At 54.7% G+C, this 12,088-nt stretch overlaps 1 protein-coding gene across 1 annotated transcript; it reads left to right on the top strand.

Annotated features, from left to right (window-relative positions):
• The first annotated feature begins 1,897 nt into the window (after nt 1–1,897).
• On the top strand, nt 1,898–7,210 carry LOC136996059 (olfactory receptor 14A16-like). Its single transcript, XM_067317054.1, has 3 exons — nt 1,898–2,788; nt 6,285–6,399; nt 7,074–7,210. The coding sequence occupies exons 1-3, from the start codon at nt 1,898–1,900 to the stop codon at nt 7,208–7,210; spliced, it is 1,143 nt and encodes a 380-aa protein (XP_067173155.1).
• Nucleotides 7,211–12,088: the final 4,878 nt, after the last annotated feature.

Here is a 12,088-nt window from a genome sequence, read left to right as displayed (position 1 = left end):
CACACAGGTCTGCCCAGGGCTGTGATTCAGAGCCGTGTCCTTGCACCACAGAGGAAGGTGAAAAAAGGGTACTTGAAAGGGAAGGGGTTTTCCTTGAAGGGCTTTCAGTTTCCTAATTTGGGCAAGGAGGAAAAAGGGAAGAGTTTGCTGGTTTGTCAAGGGCCTGGGACTCACAAAGCTTCACTCTCAGAGCTCAATAGGTCTGTGAGAAAGGTCAGCAAACCCCTTCAACCCCACCTCCACCTACAGCAACACCAGCATCACCTTCATGGCTTCCTCAGGGTTTATGTGACCTGCTGCTTAGGACCTGCAAGCACAGAGATGCCCCTGCCCAGGGCTCAGTCCCAGAAGGTTTCTGTAGGACAGAAGTGAGCACACGGAGGGTGGGAGAGGGTCTGTGAGCACCGACAGGGAAATGATTTTGGGACAGAGAAAGCTGCAGGCAGCAGGGACAGCTCCAGGTAGGAAAACTGGGCAGGGAAGGAGAGGGAATTGCTAACAGAAAAATCATGTGCTGATGGATTTGGGCAAGTCATGGTCAGTCCCTGCAATGAAGACACCTTCCTCTGAGCAATCTCCCCCTGTGTCTCCTCTCCCACCCAGCAGAGCCTCTGCCCTGACAGCCATGGAGTCCAGGGCATGAGCTGCCTTCTCTGCCGGGCAAGGCGGCATGCCCATCTGGGTAAGGTGAGGGCTTTCCTGAGCGCCCATCTGCCTCTCTCTCCTTGCCTCCCTTGGCAGCAGGATCATGGTGTTGCTCCTTGTTTCCCCTCCTCTCCATGATGCCCCTGTTCTCTCGGGCTCCCTTGTTTTGGTGGGTTTTCAGCTGCAGTTCAGACACCGACACTGCAAGTTGTGGAACAGAGGGGTCTGCTTGGGAATGAGATTTCCACAGCCCCCTTCTAAGCTGTGCAGCTGCAGGAAATGCTGTTTGTGGGGTTCAAAATGAGCTGACTCTGCCTTAAGGAGAACCCATCTTCAGTCCTAAAAGTCCTTTGACTGTTTCCCTGTGGTGTCCTGGCAGACTGCGATCTGCCCTCCAGAAAGTCACTGCTGTCTCATAGCACCTCTGTGATATCTGAGAGACAAATGAAGAAGGTGCAGAGATGCTGAGAGTATGGAGATGGTGGTGGGAGGCTGTATATGGGCATCTGAAAAGAGCCCTGTGTGTCCTTGACTGGAAGGGGAGTGTGGAGACCTCCTTCTGGTGCCCTGAGAAAGGGTGAGAAATTTAGAGATCTGCACTTTGAAACTGAACTCGTCTGCTCTCAGCAGGGGCTGGTTTCTTTTTAGGGCAACATATGAATGAGATCATACTCCAGCTCAAAGAGATGCAAGGACAGGACAGCTGGGAATGAGACTAATAGTCAGACAAGCTGTCCTCACTCTGCAACAAGGGACTGTGAATCCATTTTTCTCAGGTTTTACAGTAGAAATGCTGAGAATTGCTGCCTTTGAGGGTCACTCCCCAGGGGTGACAGGGGTACCTCAAAGAAAATTAAAAAAATCACTGAAACTCTGTTCCTCAAACTGCATTCTTTAGAATTGGGAGTGAAGATGCTGAAAAGCCCTTTCACAAGGCGAGTGGATTTCACCTGAGAGGAACTGTGACTGTCCGAGCTAGTCACCCCCATTCCCCTGTGCCCAATGCTTTACAGTCAGACTGACTCCTCTGGAGCCCATGGGCAGAGGTCCCTGCTCCTCACAGCACACTCCGGCAGAGCAAATAGGAGTTCAAGCAAGGGAGCTGCACAAAGATCCTCTCAGTAAAGAGAGAGGCAGTGTGGGGGGTTGTATGAGAACCGGAACATTTGGGGCATTTTTACTTGAAAAGTCTCTCCTAACTTCTCAATGTCTTTTCTTCTTTGCACAGTCCCCGATGCCCAGAGATAGCAAAATGTCCAACAGCAGCTCCCTCAACGAGTTCCTCCTCCTGGCATTTGCAAGCACACGGGAGCTGCAGCTCTTGCACTTCACGCTCTTCCTGGGCATCTACCTGGCTGCCCTCCTGGGCAACGGCCTCATCATCACAGCCATAGCCTGCGACCACCACCTCCACACCCCCATGTACTTCTTCCTCCTCAACCTCTCTGTTCTGGACCTTAGATCCATCTCCATCACTGTCCCCAAATCCATGGCCAATTCCCTGTGGGACACCAGGGCCATTTCCTACTCAGGATGTGCTGCCCAGGTCTTCCTGGTTTTCTTCTTGTTTACAGGAGAGTACTGTCTTCTCACAGTCATGGCCTATGACCGCTACGTTGCCATCTGCAAGCCCCTGCACTACGGGACCATCATGGGCAGCAGAGCTTGTGTCAAAATGGCAGCAGCTCACTGGGCCAGTGGTTTTCTCAATGCTGTGCTACACACTGCTAACACATTTTCACTACCACTCTGCCAAGGCAACACGGTGGACCAGTTCTTCTGTGAAATTCCCCGGATCCTCAAGCTCTCCTGCGCAGACTCCTACCTCAGGGAAGTTGGGCTTATTGTGGTTACTGCCTGTTTAGACTTTGGGTGTTTTGTTTTCATTGTGCTGTCCTACGTGCAGATCTTCACTGCTGTGCTGAGGATCCCCTCTGAGCAGGGACGACACAAAGCCTTTTCCATGTGCCTGCCTCACCTGGCTGTGGTCTCCCTGTTTGTCAGCACTGGCATGTTTGCCTACCTGAAGCCCCCTTCCCTCTCCTCCTCAGCTCTGAATCTGGTGGTGACTGTTCTGTACTCAGTGGTGCCTCCAGCAGTGAACCCCCTCATCTACAGCATGAGGAACAAGGAGCTCAAAGATGCCCTGAGGAAAGTGATTTCATGGACATTTTTCAGCAGTGGTAACATTGCCTTTGCTCTCCACAAATGACTCCCGCTGTGTCCCGTACCAGGACTGAGTGTTGTTTGTTCTCTTTACTTTCAGTATTACTGTTATTACTGTTGCTATTGTCATTTGTTACCATGTTGCTACAGAATTGCCTGGATACATTCCACTTTTCCTGAGACTGCTCATTCTCGCCAGGTGCCCATATAAAATTGTGTCCAACACTGGGTCAGAGCTGACTCCCTCACAGTATCTCTGTAATAAAGTAGGTTCTTCCTGGTGCAGTGCCTGAAGGCTGGACTATTCCTCCAAAGCTCCTGGCCTGAGGTCCTGTCCCCAGAACATGTCCTTGAGACAATTGCTCCCACACCCTGCATACTGGTCCTTACCCCAAATGTCACCCCCAAACAAGGCCCAGCTGGAGGACTGGGCATCCAGCTGTGAGCCCTCTGGGATGAGCCCTCTCCTGGGTCGTCTGCAAGGCTGGCAGGGAGCATGCAGAGGAGGTCCTGGGACCATCTACTGGGCCTGTAGACCGTTCTCCTTCCATGCGGGGCCTCATACAGGGTCTGTCAGAACAAAGATGCAGCCCAGCTTGTTGTTGCATGAACCCAGAGGAGAAACTGCTCCAGGAAACTCCTCCTAGACCCAGACCCTTGTACCACTGGCCATTCCCCATGGTCCTAGTGAGGGATGATCTTGGAATGTGACCAGCTCTGTCTGCCTGCTGGGCTCAGGACCTGGGTGGGGGCAATGTCCAGCCCTGCCTGGCCTCTCTGCAGGCCCAGACCCCAGCAGACCCCAGAGCATGGCCTTCTGCTAAACCCAGGGGCACAGGGACCCTGCTGGGCAGGGGCTGGGCACTGGTGGGAGGCTGCCAGGGAGGAGGGCATTTGGGAGACGGGGCACCAACGACTGTCATGGTGACCATGCTAGGGGGGTGTTTCCCCACTCCTGAATGCCTCCTGCCCTGTGTGGTGCCTGTACAATGGGGTTGTGAGGCCACGTGCAGGGCAGCAGGGCTGGGCCAGCGCAGGGATGGGGCGCAGATGTGAGCCACGACACTCCAGAAGCTCCCAACGGCTGTGGAGGGGACTCACTGCTGCTAGCGGGGCTGGGGGTCTCACGGGGGCTGCAGCCACCGGCATCGCCTGCCAGGCCTCCCAGACCCAGGACAGAGGGTTGGTGCCCCGCACTGCAGCTCACAGTGCCCCTCTCCTGTGTCACAGTCCTCTCTCAGGAGCACCGCCAGGTGCATCACTCCTTGCCCAAGTATGCAGAGGAGCTGCTGGAGGTCTTCTCTTCTCACGCCTGCTGAATCCAGCTCTGCCCTGGTGTTGGCCCACAGACTCTGCCCTTTGCCATGTTATGTTATATACGCTCTCCTCTGAGACCATGTAGGGACCTTGAGCACACAGCTCTGCTTGGAGATGGCCACCACAGCTTGCCTGAGTGGTCCAGGAGATCCCAGCAAGGCTGTGCTTGGAGGTGAGGCTGTGATTGTCCTCGGTCAAAGTAGTTGGGATGGTGTGGCTGGGGGCCAAGGGGAGGAAAGGACAAGACACAACAAGGAGAAGATGCAGCAAAGCAAATTTCAAATGAGTTTAAGGAAAAAATAAAGAAATAAGCATGGTAGCACTGGGGCAGGGGCCAGGAGATTCTAAAAAACTATCCAGGAGAAAGCACTTACCAACCTGATCTGACTGTAAAGTTAGCCCTGCCCAGAGCTGATCGTGGTCCTGCAGATCTCTGGTGGTCCTTTCCAAGCCAAATCCCCTAGGAGGAAGGGGCTGGAAAGTGGAGTCGTGGGCAGGGGACACTGTTGTGGGCTTGAGGCCTTGCTCGCATTTGTACTGCCTGGTCAAGCCTGACCTCAGAGTTACACAGTGAGTGAGTTCATCCTCCAAAGGAGTCTCTGCTCCATGGGCAACAGGAGTCAAACCAGTGCAGGGAGACTGCAGAAGAGTTCTCAGGAACACACCAGGCATTCAGGCCCTTCGACTGCTGAGGTGTCCCCAGACTGGTGCTTTGCCTCCTGGGTCTGAAGGGATGAGAAATCTTTAGAGCCAGAGCAGATTGGAGTCCCACCTCCTGGGCTCCTGGGTTACAGGGCATCAGCAGGGCTGTACCGGCTGCAGGGAGGGAATCAGTGCCTGGGGCATGAGCAGATCCCCCTCTGCCCTCCCCTCTCTCTTCACTCCCCGGAACAGAAATCATGTTTCCCATGTTGGCCCTTCCTGCTGGGCTGTATTCCCAGCCAGAGGGGACACAGGCTTCACCCTGGGGAAATGCAGCAGAGCCCAGTCTCATATACGGGAGCAGGGTCCCACCACACCTGCTGGGTGGCCAGGGCTGCAGGCTGCAGACCCCACTCTGTTCCCCGCACACCTCCTGCCTGGAGCAGAGGGTGCCCAGCAAGAAGGCAGGCATGCCTGGGGGGGTCTGGTGCCATTGGGGTGGTGGCGTTTGGACCAGCCTCTCTCTGTAAGGGACTCACGAACTTCTCCGCCTCCATGTTAGTGGCAAAGTTACTGACCCAGCTTGTTCCCTCTGGAGAGCTGAGGATTTAATTCTCAGGAGAAGGGGAGAAAGGAAAGCCGTTTGTCCATAGGACTTATACTATGCTGTCAATCCTCTACTGCCTTCTCCTGCTGTATCACCCCAGAAGTCCTTTGGAAGGGGCATTTTTTTGGTTTCTCACCCTCCATCTGACCCTGCTGTGAGCAGCAGGTTGCACTACAGGCCTCCCATGGTCCCTTCAGCCTGAATTATCCTAAAAGTCTATGATCTCAGGCCCCATTTCAAGCACAGGGCAAATGTCTCTGGGACAGGAGTCACTTGCACTTTCTGGACCATTTAAAAGAAGGCAGGTGAACATCTCCTCCTCCTTCCTTGTTGACTGTAAGCGCAGCCTGGGAGGCACTGCCTCGGGCATAGCTACATTACCCTGGAAGTTCTTTGCATCCACCTTTAACCACATAGAAGTCCATTGCCTGGATCCTCTCAGTGGTAAGGGGATAAATGCAGGCTTTTCTGCAGGGTGAGTTCTCCACCTCTGTAGTTGCACCTCTAGGGAGATGGTGCCATCCTGCCCTTTCTTTCCTACATGAAGCTCAGGCTGGATGGGGATGTGAATGTGGAGGTTGTCTGTCACTGCAGTGACCTTGTGATGGTGGAGAGGTAAGTGTAATAAGAGAATCACCACCCTGGACTGCAGCAGAGAGGATTTCGTCTTGTTCAGAATCTGCTTGTCAGGATTCCACAGGTGACTGTGCTGGAGGGCAGAGGAGCCATGCAGCCCTCTTGGATCATCAGGGACAATGTCCTTAAAGCACAGGAACAGTCTAGTCTGCAGGAAAGTCCATCAGGGCCTGGCCTGGGGCTGTCGTGGATGAGCAGGGACTTTGAGATTTAGGACTTGAAAAGGCAGAAAGAAGTGGACAGAGGGCTGGAATGGCAATGGTCTACCCAGGAAGAAGACACAGCCATTGCATGTGGTGGAAGGGACGGAGTTAGGCAAGCCAAAGCTCAGCGGGAGCTGGAGGTGGAGCTAGCAAGAGATGGGGAGGGCAACCAGAAGGGCTTCTGTAAGTACATGGGAAGCACAAGGCATGCAGCCAAGGAAAGTGTTGTCTCCCTGCTCAGTGGGGCAGGGGACGTAGTGACAAAGACAGGGGAAAGGCTGAGGAGCTCATTGCCTCTTTTACCTTGTCTTTTACTGGTATTGCCTACTGCCAGGCCTCCCTGGCCTCCGAGTCCTTTGGCAGCATCTGTGTTAGCAAAGCCTCACCCACGGCAGAAGAAGATGCAGCTGGGGAGGACTTTTGTCAACTGGGCACACACAAGCCCATGGAACCATCATGGGCAGCAGAGCTTGTGTCAAAATGGCAGCAGCTCACTGGGCCAGTGGTTTTCTCAATGCTGTGATGCGCACTGCTAACACATTTTCAATACCACTCTGCAAAGGCAATGTTGTGGAGCAGTTCTTCTGTGAAATTCCCCAGATCCTCAAGCTCTCCTGCTCAGAATCCTACCTCAGGGAAGTTGGGCTTGCTGTGGTTATTTCCTGTTTAATGTTTGGGCGTTACATTTCTCATTGTGCTGTCCTATGTGCAGGTCTTCAGTGCTGTGCTGAGGATCCCCTCTGAGCAGGGCCAGCACAAAGCCTTTTCTATGTGCCTGCCTCACCTGGATGTAGTCTCCTTGCTTGTCACCACCGTCATGTTTGCCTACCTGAAGCCCCCCTCCCTCTCCTCCCCAGCTCTGGATCTGGTGGTGGCTATTCTGTATGTAGTGGTGCCTCCAGCAGTGAACCCTCTCATCTACAGCATGAGGAACAAGGAGCTCCAGGAGGCAGTGAGGAAGCTGTTTCAGCTGGTACTAGTTCAGCAGCAATGAGCTGCCCATCTTTCCTCACAAGCAATTCGCAGTTTATCTCCAGCAGCTCCCGTGCATTGCGCATTCTGTCTGTGACAGTCATGTTTGTACACAAACGTCTGAATTCATCCCACTTCTCCAGAGGCGCAAAGCCCTTCCGTCTGACCCAGAGGCATTCTGTAAAGCTGCTGATCACTGTGTCAGAGCCGACCTCCCAAGTAGCACCACTGTAATAAAAGGGGATCTCCTTTGTACTGTGCCTGAAGGTTGGGCTCTTCTTCCCAAGCTGGAGCCAAGAATGTGCTCAGGGAATTGCCGCGAAAAAAGGCCCTGTTGCCGTGCCTGTGTTTTCCATGGGCTAAGGGGCATCAGCTCTTTTGGGTGATGTGTGAGGGAAAGAGGGCTGCATTCAGCTGTCACTTGTGGGTGCCCAGTGCCCCTGCAGAGGGTGAGTGCTCAAGAGGTCTCTGCCAGGGACTGTCCCACCTATTAGAGGTCTGGTGATGGATGCCCATCCTTCTGGAAGGGATTGTGTGACACCAGAATTTCACAGGGATCTCCAGGGACAGCACATTCCTGGGACAGGCAGTGAGTTGGGTCTCACAAAACCACGTGGCGTGACACAAAGGTAAAGGGCCAAACGGAGGAATGCACCAAATCAGGCCTCTGCAGTCTCAGGAGAGGCAGTGGGCTGGGTCTATGACACCCCTGAGCCCTTGGAAATGCCCTGTGATTGCTCCAAGCATCCTCCACGGCCACAGACCCTGGGGAGGGCGTTGTCAGGTACAGTGATGCTGGTCCAGCTGGGCCTGCCCTGACCAGCATGGCCAGCGCAGAGTCACCCCAAAGCCTGCTCACCCTGCAGAGCAGCACTGCCAGCCTGGGACCCTGTGGAGAGCACAGGGGAGGGTTGCAGGAATGGCCATCTAGGCCAGCATGGACACACTGATCTGGGAAAAGGCCCTCTGGGGAGCAGGGATGCCTGCAGAGAAGAGCAAAGTAGCAATTGTGTGCTTGTGGGGAGGAATAAATGAAAATCTGTTTCTGTGTGTGTCAGCGTGGGGCAGGCTGCTCTGTCACTGGAGCTGCGTGAGGAGCCCCAGGGCCAGGACTCTTGTGCTGTGCTGGGGAGAGGGGCTGCCCAGAGGGGCTGCAGGCAGCCAGGTTTAAGGATCTCCTCGTGATGAGAGCAGTGGAGACATGGAGTGAGTGGCCTGCATTTCCTTGTGCCATTGCTGGCCCCCAGCCCCCCGGAGGCTGATGGGGAGGCTGACACCCCTCTCTGCCCCCCACGACCTGCTGTGCCCTTCAGAGGGGCTGGGGCTGTGGTGTCAGTGCCCAGAGCTCTGCAGCCCCCTGTGGTGGGCACTGCTGTGGGGCCACCCCCAGGCTGGGCTGCTCTGCTGAGTGGGCTGGGGAGAGGGCAGGGAAGGTGGGGAGAGTCGGAGAGGAGCTCAGCTGGGCTGGAAAGGGCCTGGGAGAGGAAAAATGCCAGCAGGCAGCTACTGTGTGTGAACGGCAGTGTGGGAGCACACGGCTGTGTGCTTGTGGGGCAGATGCCGGTTTCCTGGGAAAGGCACCAGGACATGGAGGGTGTAGGAGAGAAGAGCCCAGGTTGTTCCCTGTGTTGCATGGAGACCAGGTTGTTCCCTGTGTTGCATGGTGGCCCCAGGGCCACCGTCCCAGACCAGCCCCTCACATCACCCCTTTCCAGCACTGGCTGCTCACAACAGCTGTGGGGTGCTCCATGGCCAGCTCCGTCTTCCTCCAGGTCTCCGTATCCGGACACAGGAGAAAAGGCCAGCCTTGCACGGCCTCTCTTCTGCACCACACCCCAGCACATCCCACAGCACGGCTGTCTGCTAACACCCCTGTAACTGGGAGGCCTCAGGCAGAGCTTCCCCTGGAAAGCTGAGGCAAAAAAGACATTTAATACCCCAGCCCTTTTCATGTCCAAGGTCTCTGGTTCCAGCTCCAGCTGAGCTCTGGCTTTCCTCACTCCATCCCTGAGTGCACAGACAAGGTCTCAGTGCTCCCCCTGGGCAGCCCGTCCCCCTTCCACCCTTGTGTATTTCCCCTCTGGCACCCTGAGCTCTGGTGCTGCTGCCAGGGCAGAGGTGGAGGATCACCTGAAGTGGCTCCTCAGGGAGCTCCCCAGGGAAAAACTGTGCCCAGACCCAGCCCCAGCGTGGCAGAGGGGAGATGCCCTCTCCCCACACACCCTGCCGGTGCCAGCCCCACCTCAGCCCGCTCCTGAAATGCTCCAGCACAGCCCTCGAGGGAGCTGGAGCTGCCTCTCCTAACTGTGCATCATAAAACCTGACACAAGTGGCCACCCTCACTTTTTCATCCACCTAAGACTCTGTGTGCACTGTTTCCTGAGTAGGGGTCCAAATCTGAAGCTGTCCTTACTCATTTGCATTGGCTGTCAGGCAAGCGTTGCTGTGAACATATGGTCATCTTTTGCACCTAAAACCCCCTCTGGGTGCTGCTCGGGTCCCAGCATCCCTTTCGAAGGCTTTCTTGACTGTAGTGTTGAAGCAGGTTTGAGGTAGAGATGGGAGTCAGGTCAGCAGGATGGGGACAGGGACAGGTCCGGATGTGAAAGATGCAGGGCCAGGCACAGGCATGTCCACAGCATAACTCAGGCAAGGCTCCAGCCTGTGATTCTTCCCTGAGGGTGCAGCAATCACTCTCCAGTGCCCCTTCCCTGCGCCTCCTGGCTCCCCACTGCCTTTCCTGAGACTGCAGAGCCCTCATTTCCCCATGCATAACTGCATTTAGTGCTCTACCTTCTGGTTACTCCACTATGGACCGTCCCTCATTTTATGAGGCTCCACTCACTGCCCACACCAGGCACACGCTGTCCCTGGAGATCCCCTGAGCTCTCCTGGGGGCTCCAACTCCCCTCCAGAAGCATGGGCATCTCTCATCAGCACTGTCACCTGTGGGACAGACTTGGGCAGGAGATTCAGAGACCATTCACCAGCTCCACTGCCACTGGTCACCAACAAATGAATCCTTGATCTGTAAGGGATCAATAGGCCCACAGACTTCATCCAGAGTCTCCCCCTTTCCACTCTCACTCTCCTTGGAGTGTTGGAGCTCTGTAGAGGCAATGGATTAGGCCATGGTGACAGCCGGCTGCCACCCTCACAGAAGAGGGGTATGAGATCACAGCCTGACTGTGGCCACAGGAGCTGAGCTCTCCTAAGGGACACGGGACGCATGGTCTGCACATGGCTGTACTCGTCAGAGCCTGACTCTGTGGCCCTGAGCTCCCTTGGTGTCAGCACCAAAAGACACACTGCAAAGGGAAACTCTCCTCATTGCACTGAAGGCATCCAAGGAGCTCAGACTACCGGGCTCGGAGGTTCTCCCATCTCTGCTGATGAAGGCGGAACCCTGGCTTCCTGCTTCAACACGGTCTCTGGATCAGATTCAAATGAGAGATTCCTGAGTACAAGTGGCACGAAGCAAAATATTTATTTCTTTTAGGAGAATGTAACAGAGAAAAGTAAGTGAGAAAGAAAGCCATGAGCAACACCTAGCTATGTTGCCAAACACCCTGGGAACGAGGAGCAGATGCACATAGGAAAGTTATTGGTGCTGACATTGTACCTACTGAACCAGTTTCCTCAGTGTGTCTTTGAGCTCCTTGTTCCTCATGCTGTAGATGAGGGGGTTCACTGCTGGAGGCACCACTGAGTACAGAACAGCCACCACCAGATCCAGAGCTGGGGAGGAGAGGGCGGGGGGCTTCAGGAAGGCAAATATTATGGTGCTGACAAACAGGGAGACCACGGTCAGGTGAGGCAGGCACATGGAAAAGGCTTTGTGTTGTCCCTGCTCAGAGGGGATCTTCAGCACAGCAGTGAAGATCTGCACGTAGGACAGCAGAATGAAAACAAAACACCCAAAGCCTAAACAAACACTAATCACAAGTGCCCAAACCACCTTGAGGTAGGAGTCTGAGCAGGAGAGCTTGAGGATCTGGGGAACTTCACAGAAGAACTGGTCCACTGTGTTGCCTTTGCAGAGTGGTATTGAAAATGTGTTCCCAGTGTGCATCACAGCATTGAGTAAAGCACTGGCCCAGGCAGCTGCTGCCATTCTGACACAAGCTCTGCTGCCCGTGATGGTCCCATAGTGCAGGGGTTTGCAGATAGCGACAAAGCGGTCATAGGCCATGACAGTGAGAAGAGAATACTCAGCCAAAATGAAAAAGACAAAGAAAAAGACCTGGGCAGCACATCCTGAGTAGGAAATGGTCCTGGTGTCCCTCAGAGAATTGGCCAGGGATTTGGGGACAATGACGGAGATGGTGCCAAGGTCGAGAAGTGAGAGGTTGAGGAGGAAGAAGTACATGGGGGTGTGGAGGCGGTGGTCACAGGCTACAGCTGTGATGATGAGGCTGTTGCCCAGGATGGCAGCCAGGTAGATGCCCAGGAAGAGTGAGAAGTGCAAGAGCTGCAGTTCCTGCGTGTCCGCGAATGCCAGGAGGAGGAACTCATTGAAGGAGGTGCTGTTGGACATTTGCTCCTTTGGGGCACAGGGGAACTGTCCGAGGAAGAAGAGACATTGACAAGTTAGGGCAGACTTCTCTGAGTGAACATCTCCCATAGCCTCCCCCAAACACACACACGTTACTTCTCCCCATCTCAGCAGCAGAGTCATTGAGCTGTGTGGCTTGACCTCTGGTTTGTGCTGGCTGAGTTTGATGTGAGGAGCAGGGGCCTCTGCCCGTGGGCTCCAGAGGAGTCAGCCCTGACCTACAGCACTGCGGACATGGGAACAGCGGTGACTAAAATTTATATTCCGAATTCCAGTCAGATTTCATCTACTCATAACGTTGAAGGCATTTTCAGCATCTTCACTCCCACTTCTAAATAATGTGGG

The sequence above is a fragment of the Apteryx mantelli genome, unplaced genomic scaffold, assembly GCF_036417845.1.
Source record: "Apteryx mantelli isolate bAptMan1 unplaced genomic scaffold, bAptMan1.hap1 HAP1_SCAFFOLD_20, whole genome shotgun sequence".
Taxonomy (NCBI): Eukaryota; Metazoa; Chordata; class Aves; order Apterygiformes; family Apterygidae; genus Apteryx; species Apteryx mantelli.
The sequence above is the reverse complement of the archived record's forward strand: the minus strand, read 5'-3'. Positions and strand labels throughout refer to the sequence as shown.